Here is a 25984-nt window from a genome sequence, read left to right on the forward strand (position 1 = left end):
GGGGAAAAATAACCATAAAGTTTTATTGCGAAGGTCACACGATTCAAACATTTTACAATTTTACAGTACATTTATAGTTACATAAGCATACCTTAAGTTTTTGTTCCATATACATTAAAACGAATTCATAGACCTTAAAATATACAAACAAACTTAAATAACCATCCAGTCATATTCCATGGAATGTGATGTTCAGACAAACTGGCCCATTTCTGAGCAGTACGATTACTGTACATCCTAGGAGGCTGGAAGACCAAGGTAAAACAGAGGCGTCTGATTCCTTGGTCCAAGTGCGTATCTACACACATTAGCAGCACATCCCTCTAGCACCTTCCACTTGAGTCAAAAGAACAAGAAAAACTAAATTAGGAAGATAAATGTGCAACTTGATCCCAGATGCGCAACTCAAAGATCACAAAAACATCAGATGCTGACATATTTTAGTGGTTTTAGCGTCACGTTGACTGTATTTGTATCCGACACAGACTGACGTGCCAGATCATATGATTTAGATTAAACAAACATGTGTGAAGGGGTGTTAAACCGAAGGCACGTATACACGCACACACACACATCCAATCCATCCAAAACAATGAAGTCTAGCATTGACAATCCTATAAAAGTAAAGAAGCTGGAAATAAATCTCGAGAAAAGAAAAGTACATAACAATCGTCCATCAGCATCAATCTTCTCTCTCTCTTTTTCCCCATCTGTCTCTCTGACACAACCCGGGGTGAAAGCCGAGGAGAAATCTTGCATTTGGATGCAGTCAATGAAGATGACAAGTCTATTTTTAATGTGTAAAACTCAGGCCTTTTAACAAAGGCCTTTTGAGCTGCCGTACGCCATGTGCAAATGCCCCCTATCTGGAGGCAGGGAAATGAGACAGGGTTTGCTTTTCTCATAGTGATGCACTACAGGTGTGATTCCATGGGATAGCGTTTCCATGGTAATGAGCTACAGGTAAGAGTCTATGGGATGGCGTTTCTGCATCGATGGACTACAGGTAGGAATCCATGGCAGGGGCGTAAGAGAAGCCTAGGAAAGCCTCGGTCGCCTCGGTGGTGCTGGCTGTCACTAGAGCGCTGTCCGGGGAGCAGCCGATTGAATTTGGCACCGGTTCATCGGTGAACTCGGGGTCGAAGTGCCGCAAGTCATTAGGCCCCGTCTGAAACAAAACACATCAAAATTACACAACTGAAATCAAATGATAAGAAGCTGCGATATTTGCATAGCAGGATTCTCTGCATTCTCTTATCACAAATCAGCCAGACAGTGCTATGTGGCAATAACTCAAAGTCAACACAGAGGAGCAGTGGAACGTACCACGTTGGGGTTGAAGGGTGGCGTGAGCTTCTTGGCATTTAGATCATCCCAGTTTATGGGAGAAAAGAACATGTGGTTCTTGATCTCAGTCTACAAAAGTGAAATAGAAAATACATTAGATACAAGAGCAACAAAACTGCTATTTAATATGATATAGCTAATATATTTAATAGCAAATATATATAAATACCAAGACACTTACAAAGTCATCAGTGAAGCCCAGTCTCTTGGTTCTGTCTTTTTGCAGCAGGCCCTCCAGCAGGTGTCTGGCAGCGTTAGATATGTTGGGTTTGAGCTGCAGTGGCTTGTTCAGAATGTTATCGTACATTTCCGCTGTGTTACGGCTGTAGAACGGAGGCTGTTGAGATACCATAAAAGCAATCATATAAAAAAGCCAAGTACTCAAGCCAATTCCAATTGAATTAATCTAATTAGTTAAATACATTCAATTAAAAGTATGAAATCAATTTATTTTGCTGGAATAACTCACCAGGCCATATAACATTTCATACAGCACTGCTCCCAAACACCACCAGTCCACCGTCCGGTCATATGGCTGCTTGTGTAACACCTCCGGTGCCAAATACTGCAAGACAGAAGGAGAAACATCAAGATGAGTTAGCTTACAGACTGCAAATGCAATGACATTGTTTGAAAGCAACAGCTTAAAAGTGAATGTTATTTACCTCTGGTGTTCCACAGAATGTTGATGTTGTTCCATTGGGTTCTATGTTCTCTTTGCACAGGCCGAAGTCGGTCAGGATGATGTGTCCTTGAGAATCCAAGAGAATGTTCTCAGGCTTCAAGTCTCGGTACACTATGTTCAGTGAGTGCAGGTACCCCAAGGCGCTCGCGATCTCGGCTGCATAGAACCGTGCACGCGGCTCCAGAAAGCATCGCTCCCGTTGCAAATGATAGAACAGCTATGGAAAGACACAGAGAGAGAGGAGACCGATTAAGCTGTGAATTCCATATCCTGAATGGCATACTTAATCAAGGCTTTCTAGACTCCACAATCCCGAACAATGGCAGGAAATGAGAAGGCCCCCCCTGCCCCCGCAGCCCCTCAGAGACGTCTGTTGAGTTAGACCGAGTCTAAACCATCATAGCTGCTAAATCTGGCTCCCCTACCTCACACACTTTCCCCTCCCAGCCATTTCCTGAGGAGAGTTTCCTATTCAGAGCCTAGCCGCTCCTCTTTGCTTCTCATGACAGGATATCCCTTTTCTGTCTGCATCTACCTCACTGTCTACAACATCTTTGACTATTTTATTTTCTCTTTTGTAAATATTGTTTTACTCCCTACTGTGTGTAACTTAAAAAATGCAAATGAAATAACATACCTCTCCGCCATTGATGTAGTCCAATACAAAGTAGAGTTTATCAGCAGTCTGAAAGGAGTAATGCAGGCCCACCAAAAAAGGATGCTTGACATTCTTCAGTAACACGTTGCGCTCAGACATGATGTGTTTCTCCTGAAGTCAAAGGTTAGAGGTCAGGATAAGAGGTCAACCAACCATCTAGAAGTACTATACTGTTATTTAACACATGCATTCTCCAAAGCCCAAAGCAACTGTCACTAAGGAGTGAATTCCATACCTCTTTCTTCTTCAAGATGGCTTTCTTTTGCAGCACCTTGACTGCATAGAACTTCTCATCGCTCCGGTGGCGGGCCAGAAGAACCTTTCCAAAGCTGCCTTTTCCAATGACCTTGAGGAAGTCGAAGTCTGATGGTTTGGCGGTGGGGTTGGAGGAAGGACCGAGGTTTATCTGCTGAGAAGGACTTGGCTGGAGAGGAGAGAACGATGATTAGGCAAATATGATTCACATATTGTCTTGTAGAAAGATGCATGATGAATAAATGCACACATGGTTTCATGACATAAATAAACGCAGATTTACCGGTGGGGAAGGGATGCTGTTCATCGGCTCAGCATCTTGTGGAGGTGTCAAGTTCAAGATGGACTGAACCTCAGGACTGCAGGAAGAAAGACCACTGATGATTAGACGCATGGTTTTAACAAGAACAACTTAGCAAACAAAGAGAAATGTCTGAATATGAGTAGATATAATTATAGTTATATTATTATAGTTGTAATTTTATATTACTGTAATAATTATTTTAACAACAGTAAAATGTAAAAAAAGTCAATAAAAAATAACTATTTATACCTATGTTCTATTTTGTAAATAAACACACATTTGTAATAAGTTTGTAAATGCATGCAATTTCTTTATACATGAATGCATATTTGAAATAAATGTAAACATTTACATTTTCTTTACAGATTTGCATAAAATAAACTTACTGCTTGCATGCATAAGAGTTTGTGGAAAGTTTCTGGATAAAGTCATTCAGTCCCATCTTTCTCTGTTTCATAAAGGCTGCACATAAAAGAAAAAACAAAGAGAGAGAGAGAGAAAAAGTCCATTAAAAAGCTAGATCACTTAATATTCTTCCCATTCTGTACTAAAGTTGGCTCAGGAGATTCCATTCATCTGAAAAACAAAGCCTACCACTGAGATTAGCTACTAGTCCTCTTGTTTTAGAGTAGGTCAAGTCTGGAGCTGGGACGCCCGTCTCCGTTTGGATTGTCATTGCTGTAGTTTTCCACTCCGGGACCGTAACCAAAACGACACAAAAGCGCTACTGAACTCCTACACTACTGTTCCAACTATTTAAAAGGCAGGGGGTGGAGGCTAGATCGTGTTCCGCTAAGAGGCGTGGCTTGGCGTGCGTTCTTAGAGAGGAGGCGTGTCCTGACGCAAGTCTCTGTATGCGGGGCCGTGGCCTGACGTAAGTACCGCAGGTTCTATCGGAGTCGCTGTGACGTCTATGAGGGGCCAGCTGTGAGTGAAGGGCACGAGAGCGTAACGCCCCCAAAATCTTATGTTATGTTACATACAGCTGAAAACAAGATCTTCCCGGATCTAACACGCTGAGCAGGACTACATGTTCTGTTGACAGGAACGTCAAAAGGATTCAAAATTGAGTCAGTACTGTATTTCTCTTTTATAAACAAACCTGCCTGAATACAGTCATAAACAGTCTCGCTACACATTCTCATTGCTACTTTATCGCAAGTGTAAACAATATATTCAGAATGTAAGTGTACAAGTGCAAAGATAAAGCAGAAAGGTTCGGTTGATTCATCACACCTGTTCAAAAGACCTCCTAAAACAACCACGTGTGCACAACAGTCAAGGAGTCCTACTGCACCTCTTTCAGTCTTTACCTAGTCCTTACCACGGTTTGTGTTTTTTGTTTTTTTCTCAAAGCCCCATTTTAACCGTCCTGACAGATGACGCATGAATGAGACAAAAGCAAAAGGGACTCGAGCCAAACTTCAGCACTCATTGGAAAAGTACTGACTGGATTAACGTGAATAAACCCTTCTTTTATGTGGGGTCTTTTTAATGAATCGGCTGAACTTGTTCACTAAACAGTCCGAACGAGTCAGTCGGAGCCGTATTCGAGTCAACTCACTGAACTAATAACGTTATTAAAATGTAGTAAACGTTAAATATGCGGCCACATATGAAGCATTTTATGTAAATTTCCACACCGCGATGTCAGGGTAGAATAATTACTAGTATTAGTAATTAACGTGACGTTCGAAACGAACTGTTCGAAAGAACCGATTCGCGGAACTGAGTCGAACTTCGAGAAATTAATTGCTTCAAGGAAAATTCACGCATTCTTCTGCTTTCTTCCCTTCTGTTATTTTAGAGCCCGTATCAGGAAATTTACATAAAATCATGAAATGCCACAGTTATGCAACTCTACAGCCAACCCCAGCAGACTATTAACATCAATTAAAGTTACTCATTCAACTCATTAAGTTATAATAAAAGCTCAGAACCTAAGCCTCAAAAAGATTCTAGATAAACTCATAAATGGTTGGGTTGTGGCAAAAAACATTTAGACGTTAACCGCTTAGTTTAAGATGCAATGCTTGTAATTACAATGTATCTCATTTTGCAGCAGTTTTTTATACAGTAGTTCGTGGCACTTAACTCTGTAGAAATTTACAACAAACACATTGGAGTCCTCAGCTGTTTTCACGCCAGTATTAGTAGAATAATTACTAGTACTAGTAACCGAACAACACTGACTAAATATATATCATGCATACATCCCAAAAAGTTGTTTCACATTGTTCATGATAAAGTGCATGGAGAGCATTAAAGAATACAACATGAAGACTACAGTAAACAACATGCACTTCATTTTTTGGTTCTGCTTACAACATGTTGCTCAAACATGCAAGTAATTTAATACTGTTAACCATTTTATCGTAGAAAAAGATTGAACGCAACTTCCAGATATTTAATTAAACCGCTCGCCTATATAAACTATATATTTAGACCTATTGTGTATTTTATACATATCACTGGTTAATTATGATTAATGGGTTTTTGAGAAAAGTGTAATATATCTATATTATAGATATATTATAGAAAGATCAATATAGATATGAGTAAGGTGTTAAAACCGGGTCACTGCCCCTACGGTAACACTTATGTCTCCAGTGTACCCTAATTATAAGCGGACACCCCCAGTGGAACGGCATTTAAATAAAAACAGTTCCATAAAACACAATTTTTCCGCGATAAATTCGGCGAGATTCAACTTACATGACAGCGGGGAAGTTTTGTCTTTCATAAGGTCAGGAAAGAGCGTAAAGTGCCGCAGACACGCTTGATGAGGAAGTTTGGAGGAGAAATAATTTTCTCAATCCACTGCATTCCATCAGGGCTGATCTGACACCGGATATCTGCGGGGCGGAGTCTCTCCAGCCCTCCAACAATGTGCTGCACTATTTTCATGAGAAGCTGAAGCTAAATGAACATAGGGGCTGTCGGTCAAAACTACCTGAGCACAGTTTTTGGACATCATTTGCGAAATTGCGAGTGCAACTCAACTGAGACCGATAAAGAGACTTTTAATGTGGATATGGTGTTCTGCAACTTTTGTTTTGGCAAAAAAGTTTTGTATTCTTTATGTACTAATTAAGAGAATTCAGATAAAGCAAACACCCCCTATAATTATCCATACCTCTGCAACACTCATTACAATTTAGTAAAGCATGAAAATGATCACACACAAATTACTCAAACACACAATCTTAAGGCTGGGGCAAGTTGTCACATTGTATGAGGTAAGTCATAATGCAAACTATTATTATAGTTGGTTGGAAATTATTACAGAAATTATTATTATATTACAATAGTTTTAATATAATATAATATATAACAGAAAACATCAAAGCATTGTTTTGGCCAAAAGATACCTTGTTGTTTATGTAATTTCAATTTATCAAAGCATGAAATTAAAATTATATTATATTATAAAGGTTTAATCTAATAAAATAAAACAATAATCACAATTCATAGCTAAATTGTAAACGTAAATGTAAAAATTTACATTGTTTTGGCCCAAAGATACTGTGATTGGACAAGTGTATAAAATTCTAACAAATTCTAATAACTTTCCTGTGTGTTTTTGTATGTCGTCGCTGTCATACATTACACTCCTTGCAGTTCTCTATATTTCACAACAGTTTTATGAAATGTTTTGAAACTTTGAAACTTTAAGTTCTCAGTTCAATACTCCTACTTTAGATTCTCTTCCCCTTGTCTCTTTGTGCACATCATATCATCCAGATTCTGGTCTTTTCTCATTCTTTGTGTAAATAGGAAGTGACTAGAGGTCTGGGAGAGGATAGAGAGACAGAGAGAGCACACAGAGATCAACAGGACTTCAGTCCTAAGTGTCCAAACACTTTGTTTATTTATGTTGGAAGATGGGGATTATGTAAAATCTTATTTAAATGCAGCTAAGCAGTCAATACAGGGCCCAAACATTATGCATACTAATGTGATCTTGGATCATACTCTGGTTTCAAGAGCATTATGCAATTTCCTTCACACTCACATGAATGCATACAAATATGAGCGTACACTAACACACCTGCAGTGACTCCATCAAGAGAAACTCTGGGGTTTATGAGATCATTTAGACAAATTTAAACTATGAGTAATATAATATGAACACAAACAAATATATTAAAGATGCAGCTACTGTAGTTACAGTTTCTTGTGCCTTCATAGGGATTGTACTACATTACTCAATTATGAGACAGCTAAATATCAGTGATTGCAAAGTCCCTAATCTCCAGAATACTCCATATTTTGGCATGTTTCGTTAAATGGGAAAGCACATTTTATCCAGCTGACCAGTTCCAAGACACATCTGACTCCTTAGGACACTGTCCTCTCTGTACCTGTCCTGGGTTCAGTGTTAAGTTATGATAGGGCAAAAAGGAAAAAACGTTCCACAGAAATAAAATAAAAGTATTTTTTGCATTTGCCCTTTTTCAAATAAGCTTGTCACCCTAACCTTTAATGACTGTAATATACAGCAATGTCATTGCAAAGGAATTGTTTTCAAAATCTTCTATCCACAGCGTCAGCAATAGACCATTTATGGCTGAGTCATTAATTATGGGCTGTTTGGTCTCCATGAAAAACAAAAAACAGCTCACTTCTCACCTACATCAAACAGAAACTGATTTTTTTCACTAAGGATGCATTTATTTGATAATATAGTAAAACAGCAGTGAAATATTATTACAATTTAAAATAACCTTTTTCTATTTTAATATATTTTAAAATGCAATTTATTTCCGTGATTGATTCCTGATAAATAGAAAGTTCATAAGAACAACATTTATTTGAAAAAAAAGAAAGAAATTAAACTGACCCCAAACTTTTGATCAGTAGTGTTAACTGTTGTTTAAAATGGTAGGTCTAACATTACTATGAAAATGTACACCTAAATTCCAAATGATACATGAAAACAATATTTTATGTAAATTTTATATTTTAGTTTAATATACAATATTTGAAATATAATATTATATATAATATTTTATATTTTCATTTAATTCTTATGAAGTGCAAAATAAATAAACAAATCTTATATTTAGAGTTTTTATAAATTCCTTGATGAGAAATGTTAAGCAAGCCCAAAATAGAGAAATCCTGGTAAATTACAGTCAGGTCCATAAATATTGGGACATCGACACAATTCTAACATTTTTGGCTCTATACACCACCACAATGGATTTCAAATGAAACGAACAAGATGTGCTTTAACTGCAGACTGTCAGCTTTAATTTGAGGGTATTTACATCCAAATCAGGTGAACGGTGTAGGAATTACAACAGTTTATATATCTGCCTCCCACTTGTTAAGGGACCAAAAGTAATGGGACAATTGGCTTCTCAGCTGTTCCATGGCCAGGTGTGTGTTATTCCCTCATTATCCCAATTACAATGAGCAGATAAAAGGTCCAGAGTTCATTTCAAGTGTGCTGTTTGCATTTGGAATCTGTTGCTGTCAACTGTCAAGATGAGATCCAAAGAGCTGTCACTATCAGTGAAGCAAGCCATCATTAGGCTGAAAAAACAAAACAAACCCATCAGAGAGATAGCAAAAACATTAGGCGTGGCCAAAACAACTGTTTGGAACATTCTTAAAAAGAAGGAACGCACCGGTGAGCTCAGCAACACCAAAAGACCCGGAAGACCACGGAAAACAACTGTGGTGGATGACCGAAGAATTCTTTCCCTGGTGAAGAAAACACCCTTCACAACAGTTGGCCAGATCAAGAACACTCTCCAGGAGGTAGGTGTATGTGTGTCAAAGTCAACAATCAAGAGAAGACTTCACCAGAGTGAATACAGAGGGTTCACCACAAGATGTAAACCATTGGTGAGCCTCAAAAACAGGAAGGCCAGATTAGAGTTTGCCAAACGACATCTAAAAAAGCCTTCACAGTTCTGGAACAACATCCTATGGACAGATGAGACCAAGATCAACTTGTACCAGAGTGATGGGAAGAGAAGAGTATGGAGAAGGAAAGGAACTGCTCATGATCCTAAGCATACCACCTCATCAGTGAAGCATGGTGGTGGTAGTGTCATGGCGTGGGTTCTCTTGTATTTATTGATGACGTGACTGCTGACAAAAGCAGCAGGATGAATTCTGAAGTGTTTCGGGCAATATTATCTGCTCATATTCAGCCAAATGCTTCAGAAATCACTGGACGGCGCTTCACAGTGCAGATGGACAATGACCCAAAGAATACTGCAAAAGCAACCAAAGAGTTTTTGAAGGGAAAGAAGTGGACTGTTATGCAATGGCCAAGTCAATCACCTGACCTGAATCCGATTGAGCATGCATTTCACTTGCTGAAGACAAAACTCAAGGGAAAATGCCCCAAGAACAAGCAGGAACTGAAGACGGTTGCAGTAGAGGCCTGGCAGAGCATCACCAGGGATGAAACCCAGCGTCTGGTGATGTCTATGCGTTCCAGACTTCAGGCTGTAATTGACTGCAAAGGATTTGCAACCAAGTATTAAAAAGTGAAAGTTTGATTTATGATTATTATTCTGTCCCATTACTTTTGGTCCCTTAACCAATGGGAGGCACATATGCAAACTGTTGTAATTCCTACACCGTTCACCTGATTTGGATGTACATACCCTCAAATTAAACCTGACAGTCTGCAGTTAAAGCACATCTTGTCTGTTTAATTTGAAATCCATTGTGGTGGTGTATAGAGCCAATAATGTTAGAATTGTGTCGATGTCCCAATATTTATGGACCTGACTGTATGTCCTATCCTTTAAAACTAAAATGATTTTGTTTTCTTTAAAATCATCCTAGGGAAAAGAAAAATTCCTCTTGTAAAAAAACAAAACAAAAAAACACCCATGTACATAAAATCATAATTCGTTATCAGTGTCAGGGGTAGTTTAGCACATACAATGCATGTTAAGAAGCACCTGATAAATATTTGTGGAGCGTTTCTACCATTATCGGGTGACATTGGGTGTTTGTAATTGAATAGTGTAGAAGTGTTTTATTCACAGAAGTGCTGTTTTGAGTGCTTGCCCAAAATAGTTATTAAAGGTTCAACTCTAAGCCCATGGATTATGCTTATACCAGAAAGAGAGAAAAACAGGGAGAAGAAACAAAACAACTCAAAAAGAAAGAGAAGGAAGTGCAACGACAGTAAGCAGAAAGATCCTGAAAGAGTTATAAAGGTGAATGAATGAGAAAAGATATACAAAAGAGAGGGAGAGACTATGGAAATAAGGCAATGAATAAAAGAAAAGACTGGTGGAGGGAAAAAAAAAGACAGAACTTACTGGTGTCAGACAGACAGCAATAATCAGACTCAGGGTCTCCATGGTAGTAAAGATCCATTGCCTGGGAAAAAAATAAGTAATGTAGGTCAGTGCAATGTGTCTTCAATGAAAACACTCTTTTGTTGTCTTAGTACCGCATGTCTCTTTTGACCTATACACAAGTTCAATGACAGAATGAAGCCTTGGTCCTTGAAAGTGATAACACTGAATATTAGAATTAGTTGACTTTGGTTTATTAATAATGTGCTTCAGATTAGTCGCATGGAAGATTTTAAAACAGTTTTATCATGTGTGCACACTCATCAGAGGTAAATTATGACTTTCAGATAGACTGGCACATCTGTCTTAAACTACAGCTTGCAAAAAATGAAATCATGTGACATCTGGCTTAAAGATCATGTGACATATGCAAGCTTTCTGCATGAAGTGAGCAAGAGCTTGAGAGAGAGAGAAAGACAGAAAGAGCAATTTCCCAAATCCACTTGTTTAATAACCTCCCTGGAGAGCCGGCTAACAGAATACTGAAATATGTGAGGGATAGTATTAACATCTTTGCACATGCACCTACGCTAAACTTTCCCATCCCATGTGTCTCACTGCTCTTTTATCTTGTGTAAACAGCTAAGTGGCTAAAATTAATTTCAGGCAACAAAGAATGAAGAAGAATGGGATATGAGCACAAAATTCAACAAACAATGCTTCCAGAAATGTGTTTTCCATGTTTGACAACCAGAAAGCATTAGTAAGTCATTTTTAAAAAATATTGCTCTTGAAAAGTTTGCTTTGTGCTGTAATTGTATGGTATATTTAGTTATCTAATGCAATGATACTCATACATTTTTGCATGAGACATTTGTTTGTGTGCTGACCTGTGTGCGCTGACGTGGTTGCCATGCCTCCTCGTGCCCGTAAGTGATGAAGGGTCCGTTGCAGATGCAACATTCCAGCAGTACGGGGCTTCCCAGCAGTGGTGACATCGTCCAGGGGCAGATCACATGCCCCTCTGATTCTGCCTCCTTCAGCTTACTATCATTGTGATGTCGACTGAGCATCTTCCATTTTCTCACCTGTTGAAAAACACAAATGAGGTAAGCTATTGCACTGACATGGCCTAGTAGTAGTAAAAAGTAATTTACTTCCAAACTTTTAAAATGACAAGAACCCTCAAATAATATAAAAAGATATCCCCTTGCAAGAAATACACTTCTTAAATTCTATATTTAAGACCTGTGTATATTGTGTGAGATAAATAGCGTCAAACTATAAAGACAACATTACTTGTTCATATAATTTATATAATATATTGTTATTGCACTGAAGCCAAAAGAAACTATTATCTTGCTGTTCAAGTCTGTTCAAGTTTAGGGCCAGTAAATTCACTAACAATATATCACACTAATAGCTAGACCTAATAGTTCATTTGCATGAGCTGACTGCATTGGTTTAGCACCTGATTCACAGGATAACATACCTATTTTTGGATAATAAAAAAAATTCCTCTAAAGGTCATAGGACTAGATCTAAATTTGACTCAAAGACACAGCTGAAAATGAAGTGTGTGTGTAATTGTGCTGATATAAGCTCAAGGGTCAGTGAAAGACGTCACTGCAGCGACTCAAGCTTACTATATAATCCACAATAATCAGAAGGACACACACTGACACACACACACTTTGCCCTTTAGCCTTTGATGCCAAGAATGAAGAACAGATTCCAGGGAAAGGTGATCTTGGAACTGTAACTAGCCTTTCTTAAGGGCTTTGTCTTGTTCACACACTCAGCCTGGCCCAAATATTTCAACATCAAAAGCTGCCGATTATGTAAGTGCACTTACAGGAAAATGTTAAGATAAAAAAATGGTTAATCAGCAACTCTTCCCTCCCCTGTCCTCCAAACAGTGTTTGAGTTGGCATTTCGCATACAAGGCTTTGCACTGCTATTGTAATCTAAAATCTCTCTGACAGTATTTACCAGGCAGAGATTTTCTAGTCAATGCAAAGTCATTAAATTTTCGAAGCCCTGGGGTGTGTTTGTATCTATTTATGTGTGTAGCCAGGGAGGTTAAATCACACACTATAACTCTGTTTGAGGAGATTAGACCCAAACTCTTGTATGGGATTGGCCTATGTGGAATTCCCAAAAGGCTTCCTCCTTCTGCATCCCATCATGAAACCCAGCTGGGAGCAAACGCTACTGAAAGTCCCATTTCCTTAGCCTTCTTGACATTAAATACTTTTGGAAAGCTTTCCTGCACAGATGTCCTGTGATGTAGAAAATGTTCCTGGCAAAAGTATTATTATAAAAGTATTAATTTAATTATAAAAAAAAAAAAAAAGTTTTTTATACATGTTTATCTGTACCAAGCATAAAATATGTTCAAATAATACCAAAGTAAATGTAGTTTCTTTGCCATTTTCCATATTTTAAATAATTTAGGTTTCATATTTTTCATACTTCATAGTTCACACTTTTAATTAATTTTACTAAAATACTTAACATTTATTCTGAATTCATAATATGTGCACAATTTAAAGATTACACACTTTAATTACAGTAAAAAAGTAATATAGTAAAATATTACTACAATTTAAAATATCCCCTTTAAATGCTTTAAATCTTTATATTTTTTATGTTTTTAAATATATTTAAAATTTTATTTCTGTGAAAAACTGAATTTTCAGGAGCCATTATGCTAGTTTTGATCTTGCATGATTATTATTATTATTAATGTTGAAAACATGGGTTCTGCTTAATATTTTTGTGGATTCTTTGATGAATTTAAAGAAGAATAGCAGTTATTAGAATTTTTTGTAACAATGTATGAGCCTTTACTGGCACTTTAAATTTAATTTAATTTAATCCATTTAATGCATCTGTGCTGAGTAAAAGTAATAAGTTCTTTTAAAAAAGTACTGATACTTAACTTTTAAACAGTATACAATATATTACATTAAAATACATCATTTTTAAGTGTATAACTCAAACTAAATCTATTCTACGCAACATTTTTAGCATGCAGTTTTTCATGCCCATAAGAGTTGCACTTTTAAAAATTTATTTGTCACACTGCAGGACCACTTAAAATGAACTCTCAGAGGCAAAACATGATTAAAAACTGTGGAATAGAGAAATTGTAACCAATCCCAGCATTTAAGATTTAGACGTTCCCTTGTTAATACAAAATTTAACTTGACATTGTGATGGTTAAAAAAAAATCATGAACATGTAATGTGTCAACTACCATTTATCAATTTTTATAAAGGCTAAAAATATTTTATGAGCGCTTTAGCATGCGAGTCTTGTCTGTCCAACCCAAATTATCTAAATCATGACACACCATAAAGCTAAGTTGTTTTCACGTTAAGCTATTTTAATGAATGCAGACAAACCCTGTAATTAAAAAAAAAAAAAAAAAACATTTACTTTTTTACCTTTGAAAGGTTTAGCTCAATACAGTGGTCATTTTTGTCCCTGAAGTATAGGGAAGTAAAGCCCTACACATTAAATCCAGTAAGCATAATTAAACCTGCTCTGAACCAGGAAAGTATTTCATTCCCACAGAATAAGTATTACTTCCCTCTTAAAATCTATTAGCCTGCTGTGCTTCTTTGTAGGGGGATTGAGAAACGATTCAGGAAAGATTACAGAATGATTCAGGCCTTTCTGCACCAGTACAAAGCTCTCTAAATATAATTGCTCCTTCATCACGATAGCGGAAAATATATAAAGTTGGTGAAGGTCATGAACTTCCTTAGAAGAACTTCTACCCAGCTGACACCGCTGGCCCACGCTTGGAAGGAGAGAGGGAATTTGGCTCGGAGCCACCCTCGACTGGCACAGCACCAGAGTTTGCATGCAACAGTATAGTTAAGGGCCGGGGCGAAAGACAAGGGGCCCAAAACAGAGCTAAAGAATCACCTGAACCAGAGCAGGAGCTCTGACTGGAACTGACGCTGATGTTGTCATTTTAAGGCCTCTGGTGACAGCACTTCTGTGTGGCGCATTTCCCCCTGAAACCTAGTAACCATTAGCCTCATTAACCCCAATTAGAGATTCATAGGGGACAAAAGGTTATAGTGCCAGAGACGAGACGCGTGAACACACAGATAAAAATAGTACTTTGCTAATTGGCTGACAGTCCAGAAGCCATTATTGTATAATCCTGATGCCTTATACAACACAAATGCTGTTTTGTATTGAAAAAAGTTATAATAATAACTAACCAGAGTTATATAGTTAACTAAAACTAAAAACATAAAAAAATGAAACTGAAATAAAATATAACAAGTGTTATATAAGTGTTATTTTTTTCCAGCTAGTTGCCAAAACAGCATTCTTATTTTCATTTAGTTTAATTTGACGTACTAAAATAACTGAAATAAAAACGAATAAAAACTTCACAGACATAATTAAGTAAAAATCTAATAAAAAGGAATTAAAATGTCAAAAACATAAAAAGATTAAAACATTAACTAAAATTTAAAAGAAAGCAAATAAAAAAAATAAACATACTAAAAAAAAAAAAAAACTACAATAGAATCTCAGTGATTCTAAAATCACACCAACAAAGTCCACGGCATCCGAAAACGAAAACCGTAGCTTGATCTGTTTGTTTACGCGATGAGTCAAAGCTCTGAAATTCCAGTCACTGACATCAAAACAGCTTTGAATTTACGAGAACTAATAACACATGCGCTGGATTGTGGACAGATGGCAGAAGTGTGTGTTTTTGTGGTTGTGTTTGCCCAGGGGAACATTTTATAGCTCAAAATTAGCTCTTTCATGGGTCAGGAGACATTTGTTTAAGTATTATTGTTGTCTCAGATGTTTCTCTTTAGGTAAAATAGAAATAGAAAAGAATAAAGCAATACAATTTGAATATTAACTTATGTCAGGTCACTAAGTTTTGGGAGAACGTAATGAGAAATGTTGAGTTAATTTTGACTTCAGATGGAATCTGACCTTTAGAGGAGACATATGTCCCTTTCTCAGGGGATACATCTAAAAAGGAGACTTGAGCAAATGTCTTTTTGTGCTTCATTTAATCCCATTGCCATCTAGGAGAGGCAATTGAGAAATTAACAGGACCATGCCATTTTTTTACCCTATGGCTTTCTTTGTTTTGCAGAACCCAAAAGATTATATTTTGATAAATGCCTTAGTGGTATTTTTTTTTTTTTTGTCTATAAAATGAATGTCAATGGGGTCCAGTGTTGTTTTGGACTCTACTGACTTTCATTGTATGGACAAAAAACAGATAAAAACGTTCTACAAAATGTATTATTGTTTTTCAGCAGAAGATATAAAGAGGTTTGGAACGACATGAGGGTGAGTACATGATGCCAGAATTTACATTTTTGGATGAACTGTTCCTTTAAACAAAAGTTTCTGATTATATTACTGTCTAAAAGAAACAAGTGAGATATTGAAAATGTCTAATTTTGTCAGTTGACTTCACTTTAAACCCTCTACATTGAAGAGTTTAATCAGACATAAGCAATCAGACAGTTAATATAGTCATCATGACAGGAACAGTCTGCTTCATTACTTTGTTTTGTATTTTAATATGAAATATTACATCTTTGTATTAAATATTCTTTCTTATAAAAAAAACTTGTTTTATATTTTATATATTACAGAAACCGTTTTAGTTCAATTAATTTATCTGTATAGGACTTTTCACTTTTTTTTCATTTGTTGCTTATTTTCATCAACTGTTATAAAAATCGTTTATTTTATCTCAAGTTTTCCATGGACCCTCACTTTTTAATGTATTCTTTGTCTGTCAAACAAGACTTGAGATGCTTGAAATCTCAGAATGACTACTGAAGGATGAATAGATGCATGAATAAACATTTGACAGATGACCGAAAAGTTAATAAACAAACATGAGGAGGCCCTCTACACTGAAGAGTTTAATCAGTCATAACCAATCAGGCACTTAATATAATCATCACGACGGAAACAATCTGCTTCATACAATAATATTTCAGCAGATCCTCAAATAAATCACATACGATCTCATCACAGGCTCAGTGAAGCACTGAAGGCCAGCGCAATGTGGTCAATCAAACTTTATGCTCATTTCAACCTGGCGAAACCTGGCACTATAAAAACTGTCCCTGCGTGTGTGTGTTTGTGTGATCCGCAGACCTCATGAGCGATGAGTCATCGGCGCAACCCCCTGCTCCTCACATCTTTCTGCCACATTAATTCCACAAACACACACAAACACAAACAAGCACACAAACCCACACGCAGAGCGAGAAGGAGCCCCACTGCTCTCCATATTTTCACAGGGCGTGAAATAAAAATCCTTCCAGGCAACATCTACTGTAAAACACGATCATGTTCCTCCTAAAGAGTCAATAAAACAAAACAAAGGAAACATAATACAGATCCATCACCAGCCTGGGTTACCGGGGGAGAGTTTGGAAGGACTATAACTATAAAATCAATCCTAAGCTGTTGCTTTAGCATAATAATAATTAAAAGGATGACTGATTAGCGATATATCTGAGCTGACAGTGATGATGAAGGCAGGTTATGAGGATGAACAGAATTTGATATTACTCTCAGGTTGCTGAATGAATTCAGTCATTCATAGATGCTGATTCCGCTGTGGTTCCGTCATTTGCACCCTGATACACGTTGCATAACCTCAGCCTCGAGACCGACTGGACATAAAATGATGTGTCATCTCTCTCGCTTTTTCACTCTCCCGTAATATTTCCTCTTCTCCTCTTCCATTCTCCCTGTCAGGACACATATATTTTTAACCCAACCTAACCTTGATATACAAGCCGCCCATTGTAGCTCCTACACAGAATTCATGAATAAAACAGCTCAGGAATTAGTTCTCTGGTTATTTGAGAAGGTAAGAGGTTATCAAATCAATAAAACACAAAATTCAACCAACCTCAGATGGCTACAAGTTTAGCCATTGTTATGTAATCGACACTGTCTGTCTCTCTATCTATAGTGCTGCAAATACACCAACATATAAGAGAAAGCAAGGTATAATATAGCTAGGTTAATAGGTTGCATAAAATAATGAACTTAAAATTTTAAAGATGGAAATCATATTAGTTAGATCTGGTGTTTTCAAAATTAAATACGATATCCACTTGTAAGGGACCCCTGCTCTGTAAAAAAAATTGTAAGTGTCATATTATAAAAATAAAAGTAAAACAAATTATTTAAAAAAAAATTATTATATATTACAGAAACAATTTCAGTTAAATTAAAATGTATTTGTATTGCACTTTTCACACTTTTTATTTTGCTTGTGTGTTTCATAAAATGTTTCATAAAATCCATTTTATTTTCTCAGACATTTTCAACGTACACTCTCAAATCCCCTTGCAACTCCTGAATTTGTTTATTTATCACAATATCAGATTATTTGAACCTTATATTTAAAATATTTTTAGTGCAAGTAAGGATTTTGCCATGTAAAATTAAAAACTGGCAATTTATTAAAGAATATTTCAGGTGTTTCTTCAGGTTTTCGTTTCTCTGTTCAAAATGTTTCTTTTTTTTTTCTTGAAAATAATGTTTTAATTGTCAATTTGGGTGTCCTCACATCACATTCCATTAGTCTTTTGCAATGTCTAAACAAAAGCCTGTTACGTCCTGATTTATCTGAAGTATTAGCAATGGATAAAATGAATTCTGTCATGTTTTGTAATGTTAGTTGGTTTGTGTCACTGTAAAACATTCTATAATATTTGATAAAGTCACAGAAATCAGTATGACATTAAAATTTCAAATTGACGCCTTATGTAAGCTGACATTATTCCTCACTGAGCAATGCCTAAGTTTAGCTCTTAATTTCCATTCTGTTAGCTTCCAACCTATTCATTTTCATGCCACTGTGTAATTAATCAAATTATATGCTTCTGCAGTTAAAGTACCACAGCACATTTCTGAAAGTTTGCTATACAAATGCTTCCCTAAATAACAACACGTACAATACAATGCATTTCAAACTGCCTGTCTGTTACATAAACTGAGGGCACATATAGGCAAGCAGTAATGCTGTCATGTGTGATCCCTCTCTCTGCAGGAACAACTGAGATACAGACTCCTCTGAGCTCTGTGCCACCTCTCTAATACTCACTGTCTCTGAGAGCCAATCAAACAGTCAGGGAGAAAGTGAGAGAGCGCTCAACTCGGCTAACCTAGTCCAACCCTGGGAAGCTGTTTAGCATTGCTAAATGGAAAGACAACATGCTCAGCCTCTTATGCATCCCTACGGCACGCTAAGATTAAAATTTTGCACCGCAAGGGATAAGAACAAACAAGCAAAATGGGGGAAAAAATTATATTAAGAGCATTTTTTAGGTCCTGAATTATGGATGGCATAGAAATGATTAGACCCTGTTTAAGATTGTGATTCTCTTCACATCTGCTGTAATATGCAGTAAGATATCTGAGGTTATTTGAGTCTGAATCCTTACCAGTCGCTACAAAAAGTTAATTACATCAATTCTTCAGTTTCTATTTCTATAGCTCTTTGTTTTACTTTTTTTATTGTTTTTTTTTAAATTGTATAAAATCTTTGTATTTGATACATTTTCTTATTGAAAATATTGAATATATCTTATATATTACAGAGACATTTTGAGTTCAATTGAAATGTATTTGTATAGCACTTCTTTTTTCATTTTATGCTCATTTGTTCAACTGTTTCATAAAATACTTTTATTTTCTCTCAAATTTTCTATGGCCCACCTAAAACCCACTTGTGGGCCCTGGTTTGAAAACCCCCAAATTAGTTAATCACAAAGTCAGATTTAAGTGAAAACAGGGAAGTAAAAAAAAAAAAAAAAAGAAAAACTTAAGTGCAAGTGGGTATTTTGCCATATATCCAGGTAAAATTGGCAATTTATTAATGAATATCTCAAATGCTTTCAATTTTTATCTGAAAGCTCTTAAGTTCCAATAAAACAACAAAAATATACAACAATTTTAAATTATTATTTAAAACTTGTCTGTCAAGCAAGGCTCAAGATTGAAAGTTTAGAATCACTCCTGAAGAATGAATATATGCATGAATAAGCAATTAACAGATGACCGAAAAGTTAATAAACAGACAGTTTTCTGACCTTGCATGTCTTGTTCTTGTCAGTCTGGCAAGGTGTGCATGGGGCACAGGGCTGACAGAGAGGGCTGGGGGGATGTGGAACGTAATATCCTCCAGGACTGTAGTGGCAGCAGCCATAAGGAGCTGGGAAGTGTGTGTACCACGGGTCCTGACCTTCCTGACATTTTGGACATGGAGACAGGCAGCCCTTAGCCTGGACCTTCTCCACATTCACCTTCGGATTCCGCATCCATCTGCGCACCTATAGAGGCAAAACATGAAAGAGTTTTACATCTGTGCATTATATAATGGGTGGTGGTGCAAGTTGATTAAAAGGCTCAAGGGTTGGTAACCAGTAAGTTGGTGGTTAACTTGACCTGGAGTAAGAACCTAACACACTAAGTCCAGGAAAGAAATTCCACTGGTCATGTGGTGATTGTAATAAATTTACATGAAATACTTATGAAACCATGTGTTGTATTAACAACATCTAGGATAAGTATGTTGGGTGTAGATATAAAATCTCAGAGGAAAGTGTTTATAGCTCAGGATATCTAATGGCATTCTCAGAAAGTTTCTCTTAAGAACCAGCTTTGCATCTGATATTCCTCTGAAAACCTCTAGGAATACCTGACATTAAAAATAATGTAAAATACAATAAAAGTGAAATAAACTATTTATATTTATATAAATATATGATGCTCAATAGTACCAAGATAAAATAAAGTATAAAAATAATATGACATAAAATGACATTAAATAATGAAATAATTATATATAAATATATGAATCAGAATCAAAAAGAGCTTTATTGCCAAGTATACTTGTGCATACAAGTCATTTGTTTTAGTGACATAAGCTTCCAGTACACAGAGATAACAACACACAGACAATAAAAATAAGATGAATAAAAAAATACACATAATATAACTAGACAAAAATTTAAAAATAAAATGAAAAATAAATCAATTGTTTGTACAGTTTTGCTATAGATGATAGAATAGAATAGAACGAGATGCAGGGATGTGCTAGGATGGAGTTAGTAACAAATAAATAAGGTTATTGCACATTTTTATTGCATAATGTGGGGAACATTTAACTGTTCATAAATAAGATTGCCTGGGGGAAGAAACTGTCCTTGTGCCTGGCTGTCCTGGTATTTGGGGCTCTGTAGCACTGGCCAGATGGCAAAAGTTCAAAAAGGGGATAATTTAGATGTAAGGGATCTAGAGTGATTTTCTGAGCCCTTTTTCTCACTCTGGCTGTATACAGTTCTTGGAGGGTGGGCAGGGGAGCACTAATAATCCTTTCAGCAGTCCAAACCATTCTCTGTAGTCTTCTGATGTCTGATTTTGTAGCTGAGCCAAACCAGACAGTTATTGATGTGCACATAACAGACTCGATAACGGCAGAGTAGAACTGTTTCAGCAGCTCCTGTGGCAGGTTAAACTTCCTCAGCTGGCAAAGGAAGTACAACCTTTGTTGGGCCTTTTTTACAATGGAGTCAATGTGAGTGTCCCACTTCAGGTCCTGAGAGATGATGGATCCCAGGAACTTGAATGTCTCCACTGCTGCCACAGTGCTGTTCATGATAGTGAGTGGGGGGAGAGCAGGGGGGTTTCTCCTGAAGTCCATGATCATCTCCACTGTTTTGAGTGTGTTCAGCTCCAGGTTGTTAAGACTGCACCAGACAGCCAGCTGCTCAACCTCCTGTCTGTAAGCAGACTCGTCGCCGTCCTCGATCAGACCGATGACTGTAGTGTCGTCTGCGAACTTCAGGAGCTTGACAGACAACACTACAGTCATCAGTCTCATCCAGAGACCTATTTATGTATACTGGTCATACATAAATGGATGGCTGGTATAACTCAAATTATTTGGTCTTAGGAGAATTTGATAAAAAAAATTTACCTTCGATTGCAGACTTTTTTTTAACAGTTTTGTGACGTTAAAATCTCTTCTGATACTGCAGATGAGACATGTGACACTGCATAAGTGAAAGGTTCAATCTGCATCCCATGTAATATTAAAGAGATCTTATTTGTGATTTTGCTTCATGTGGGATGGAGTATTTTTTGCAGCAAAAGGCTCTTGTGAAACCCAGTTGTCAAATACCATGTTTTTCAAAGTAGATAATTATAATATTTCATCATATGAAAACATCTTGAATTGTTTAAGGCAATCTGTGAATCTGAATTTTGGATTGGTGCATTTGCTCCTGTATTAAACAGAACGAGGCATCTCGGGGCTGTACACGTGTATGTCTTTACAAGCTAAACAATGAAATCTGAAAGGCGTCCTCCAAATCACCAGCAGTGACTGACTAAAAGAGGCAGGGCACAGGGTCGTATGTCTTCTTTGTAGTTTACAATGTATTTAATGACTTCAATCCCTTGAGTGAAAAGCAATTTTCTAGGCCCCAGGAAATCCTGGAACTCACGGCGAACACAGGCTGAGAGATTTCCACTTCTCACTTCATTTCATACAGCTGCCAAACAACCAGATTAAAAAACAATCTCAAAGCTCTATACGATCAAACCTTTGTCTTTTTTTAGACTGAAGGACACAATGGAGAAAAAATCCTGAAATGAATGAAAACAATGCTTCCCAATGTCTCACATACATAAACAGCTACAGCATATAGTCACAGATCCTAACAATTCACTGCTCTCTTCCTGTCTCTCTTCTTTGATCGGATTTTCAAAGTTATGTCATCGTATGTTTTCACTGTGATGGTACACTAGCATTCAGAGTCTCCTTGCTTAAGCTTCAAAGACCTTAATCTTCTCTTCTTAAAAGAAATATTAAATATTTTAAAAATTTAAAAAAATTACATTAAATCTCAGTTAAATTTAATCAATAATTTGCCATGTCGTATTCATTACATTTAGTCAGTTTTAGTGAACACAAATAATATTTTGTCTGACAAGAAATTAAAGTAAATATTCAAAGATTTTATATATTAATCTGGTCTCATCTCGTCTTATTTGACATGCTGCCTTTTCTGTGCAGTAGCCATGTCAGTGTGTAATTGTTATGATCTGCATGTCAGGCACATGAATCATTCTTTACAAGAATCAAACACTGAAGCAATAAACCACTCCAAATACAGGCTCTACTGATGACTCAGCAACCCACCAAACTTTAGTCACAAGAGAAAAACATCAGTATGTGTGTGTGTGTGTGTGTGTGGTGCCCAGTGCACAGAGCAAGTTAACAAACCCACAAGTCAAAACACGCAGCACCCTCCAGTTCTGTTAATGCAACACATGTACGAGACAACATTGCAAGCTGACCTACAAAAGACAAACATCAACCTTGGCACTCCAGAAGATTCTTTCTCTCTCAGTCTCGGTGTACACATAAATACATAATAATCCAACAAAACCATCTCACTGAGTCACTCTCTGACACTCCATCTGCTGTGTGAGTATGTAGGAGTCTGGACTCAATCCCAAACTACACACACTTTCTTGCCTATAACCAAAACAAATACATTATTTTAAAATAAATAATTCCAAACATGTTCAGATTGGCCATTACGACGGTCACAAATCAAACTGGAATAGCAATTTCGTTTTTGTTAAATTGCAAACAAAAGAAATCCATAAATAATCTCTCTCAACACTAATGTCAAATGAGATAGAAAAACTTGCTTGCGTATTCATAATTGGCCGTCAATCTCACAGCCATGAAACATACAGCACATTATGTATATATGAAATACATACCACAACCATATTGGCTTTTGGCTGATGTTAGAGATATTTTAATATTGATTGATATTGGATGTTTAATTGTTTATGCTCATCTGTACATTTAGATTTCCATTTGTTGTCATCTAATGCTCACTTAATCTTTAAAAGCAATACTAATAGAATAAATTAATCAAAAGAATTTTGATTAAATTTTATTTTTAAAAGCAGTAATAATTGAACAGCTAAATAATTAAACACTTGTTAAATGTAATATCTTGCAAATGTCCAAATATGCATGTTTTAAAGTGCACATTATAATTCTGTGATGCCTAAATTAATTTTTAGCATTTAAAATGATTCATTGTAATTTGTAGCGTTTTATATATATTTTTGCATATTTTATCTATACATTTAATAATTTTTCAAATCTATTTTATAATTTATTTAGATAAACATATTTATTTTATTTCAATATTTATTTGTTTACATTTTTTATTTTCTTACCTACTTACTGTATACAAGATACTATATAATTTTAATATTGCTCTTAACATGAAAATAATTATTGACTACTGACTGAATTTTGAACCCGATCCAAAAATCATAAACACAATGATTGCAAATAACCACATACATACATACATGCATATATTTCATATCCATAAACACAAATAAATATGCATACTTCTCTTCCTCCATAGAGAAAAATACTTTTAAATAACTTGAGCCGATTCAAACTAAATTCGTCCACCGTGCAACATGTCAGAGCATGTGCATTACCCACCAGGCCACGTCTCCAACTGAACAGCACTTTTAAGTATCCACAAGCCACAGAAGTTCTGCACCCAGCATTCTCACACACTCACCTTCCTCTTGACAAACTGGAAGGCAGAGCACTTCTTAAAGGAGAAAGACTGTTTCTCTGCATTATGGACCAGCCTCATGGGCTCTGGCCGGCCCGCGCACTCTGCGGACCCCAGCGTGAGGCCTTTGAGAGGGACGAGAAGGTGAAAGCACCATTATGAGCTCTTCTGTGTTGTCTGAAGCAATTACAACAGTGCAAATCTGTGATATCTGTTGCCTGACAAGCACATGTGTGTGTGTGTGTGTGTGTGTGTGTGTGTGTGTGTACATGCCTGTGGCCATACCTGTGTTGACGTCCTCCTCGGTCCAGGTTGTTATGATTGTCACTGCTGACCGATGATATCAGCGCTGCGCTGATGCTGCGAGTCCGTCTCGATGATGCTGCTGGATTTCACAGCAAGTCTCTGCAGCACCACCACTGTGTGAATGTGTGTGTGTGTGTGTGTGTGTGAGAGAGAGAGAAACAGACTGAATGAGATGGAGCTGAACAGACACCTTGTCAATGTGACAGATAGAGACTGTTGCAATCGGAGAGAAGCGCACCTTCCTCCCTGCCCTCTCTCTTTCTCTGTAGCTCTTCGTTCTTCTCCAATGGCACGATACACTCTCTCTCCTCCTCCTCCTCCGCCCCTTCCCCCCTGCTTTTTCTGCAGAAGCAGATGCTCTCTCTATCGCAGCATCTCTCTCTCCATCCCACCCTCCCCGCTGCTTTGATTGTGTGAATGGAAGGATGGGCGAAGGATGAATGAAGGCTGATGGATTGGATGGGTGTGTTTAGCCTGACCAGTGTCGTTACAGGAACCGCTGCAGTGCTGCAACCCTCTTCTGACTCACACACAAAGTATCTCTCAGGCTCTTTTTCTCTCAGCCCTACCTGTCCGTTTTTCTGGATTCTCTTGGTCAAGAATCATTTATGAATGAGTGGGGGTGAATGAGTCAACAGGTTTGTCATCCTGCGAGCAGCGGATGTCACACATCTGCAGGGAGAGGGAATGGAAGATAATGAGGGGAGAATCGATATACTGAATTAAAGACATAATGACAGAGATCCATCAGCTCCTTGTTCTTCTGAGTCAGTGGTAAGTTAATCAGGATGTTGACAAAATTCAAAAAAAGATTCAAAATGGCAGCATTTAGGGACCTTATTTTTTGGTAAATATGTTAATTTGCTTTTACAAAATAAACCAAACCAAGTAAGAATGGACATTTAGGATCTTCCCTCAATAATGTTTATAATTCGAGGTTCAAGTCTCCGGCCGGCAGGAATTGTAGGTGGGGGGAGTGAATGTCCAGCGCTCTCTCCACCCTCAATACCACGACTGAGGTGCCCTTGAGCAAGGCACCGAACCCCCAACTGCTCCCCGGGCGCCGCAGCATAAATGGCTGCCCACTGCTCCGAGTGTATGTTCACGGTGTGTGTGTGTTCACTGCTGTGTGTGTGCACGTTGGATGGGTTAAATGCAGAGCACGAATTCCGAGTATGGGTCACCATACTTGGCTGAATGTCACTTCACACTTTATACTGTATATATATAGAGTACTGTAACATAAACATTTTTCAAACTACCCCACCAAAAATAACATACAACATAATTAATATAAATAAATATTACTATAATTATAAACCACAACAATGCAATGTAATAATCTAATTATTATTCATTAAATTGTATAAAACAATAAATATTTATATATTGTATGCTGTACTATATACAGTGCCCTCCAAAAGTATTGGGACAGTCAGGCCAATTCCTTTATTTTTGCTGTAGACTGAAAGCATTTGGGTT

The 25984-nt window shown here is 37.0% G+C and overlaps 1 protein-coding gene across 3 annotated transcripts; it reads right to left on the bottom strand.

Moving 5' to 3' along the window:
• Nucleotides 1-24772, bottom strand: LOC306861045 (serine/threonine-protein kinase Sgk1-like). 3 transcript variants are annotated; one of them, XM_079403111.1, is made up of 14 exons: nucleotides 24482-24772; nucleotides 24200-24321; nucleotides 19658-19897; nucleotides 11417-11614; nucleotides 10548-10608; nucleotides 3636-3711; nucleotides 3229-3304; nucleotides 2926-3114; nucleotides 2670-2801; nucleotides 2013-2249; nucleotides 1817-1912; nucleotides 1529-1684; nucleotides 1327-1416; nucleotides 1-1168 (listed from the first exon to the last, which is right to left on the bottom strand). In XM_079403111.1, the coding sequence occupies exons 2-14, from the start codon at nucleotides 24275-24277 to the stop codon at nucleotides 1001-1003; spliced, it is 1797 nt and encodes a 598-aa protein (XP_079259237.1). In that variant the 5' UTR covers nucleotides 24278-24321; nucleotides 24482-24772; the 3' UTR covers nucleotides 1-1000. The 3 variants fall into 3 exon arrangements, with proteins under 3 accessions (XP_079259237.1, XP_079259239.1, XP_079259238.1); XM_079403113.1 differs by lacking the exons at nucleotides 10548-10608; nucleotides 11417-11614; nucleotides 19658-19897; nucleotides 24200-24321; nucleotides 24482-24772 and adding an exon at nucleotides 5965-6092; XM_079403112.1 differs by lacking the exons at nucleotides 10548-10608; nucleotides 11417-11614; nucleotides 19658-19897; nucleotides 24200-24321; nucleotides 24482-24772 and adding an exon at nucleotides 3844-3991.
• Nucleotides 24773-25984: the final 1212 nt, after the last annotated feature.

This window comes from Barbus barbus (genome assembly GCF_936440315.1).
Source record: "Barbus barbus genome assembly, chromosome: 41".
NCBI classification, from domain to species: Eukaryota; Metazoa; Chordata; class Actinopteri; order Cypriniformes; family Cyprinidae; genus Barbus; species Barbus barbus.

Coding starts and splice junctions, on each gene's coding strand:
- LOC306861045 (XM_079403111.1), bottom strand. CDS start 24,277: ATGAGGCTGGTCCATAATGCAGAGAAACAGTCTTTCTCCTTTAAGAAG. Junction 11,615..19,657: donor ACAAGAACAAGACATGCAAG/GTCAGAAAACTG, acceptor GTTTTTCAACAG/GTGAGAAAATGGAAGATGCT. Junction 1,169..1,326: donor CACCCTTCAACCCCAACGTG/GTACGTTCCACT, acceptor GTTTTGTTTCAG/ACGGGGCCTAATGACTTGCG.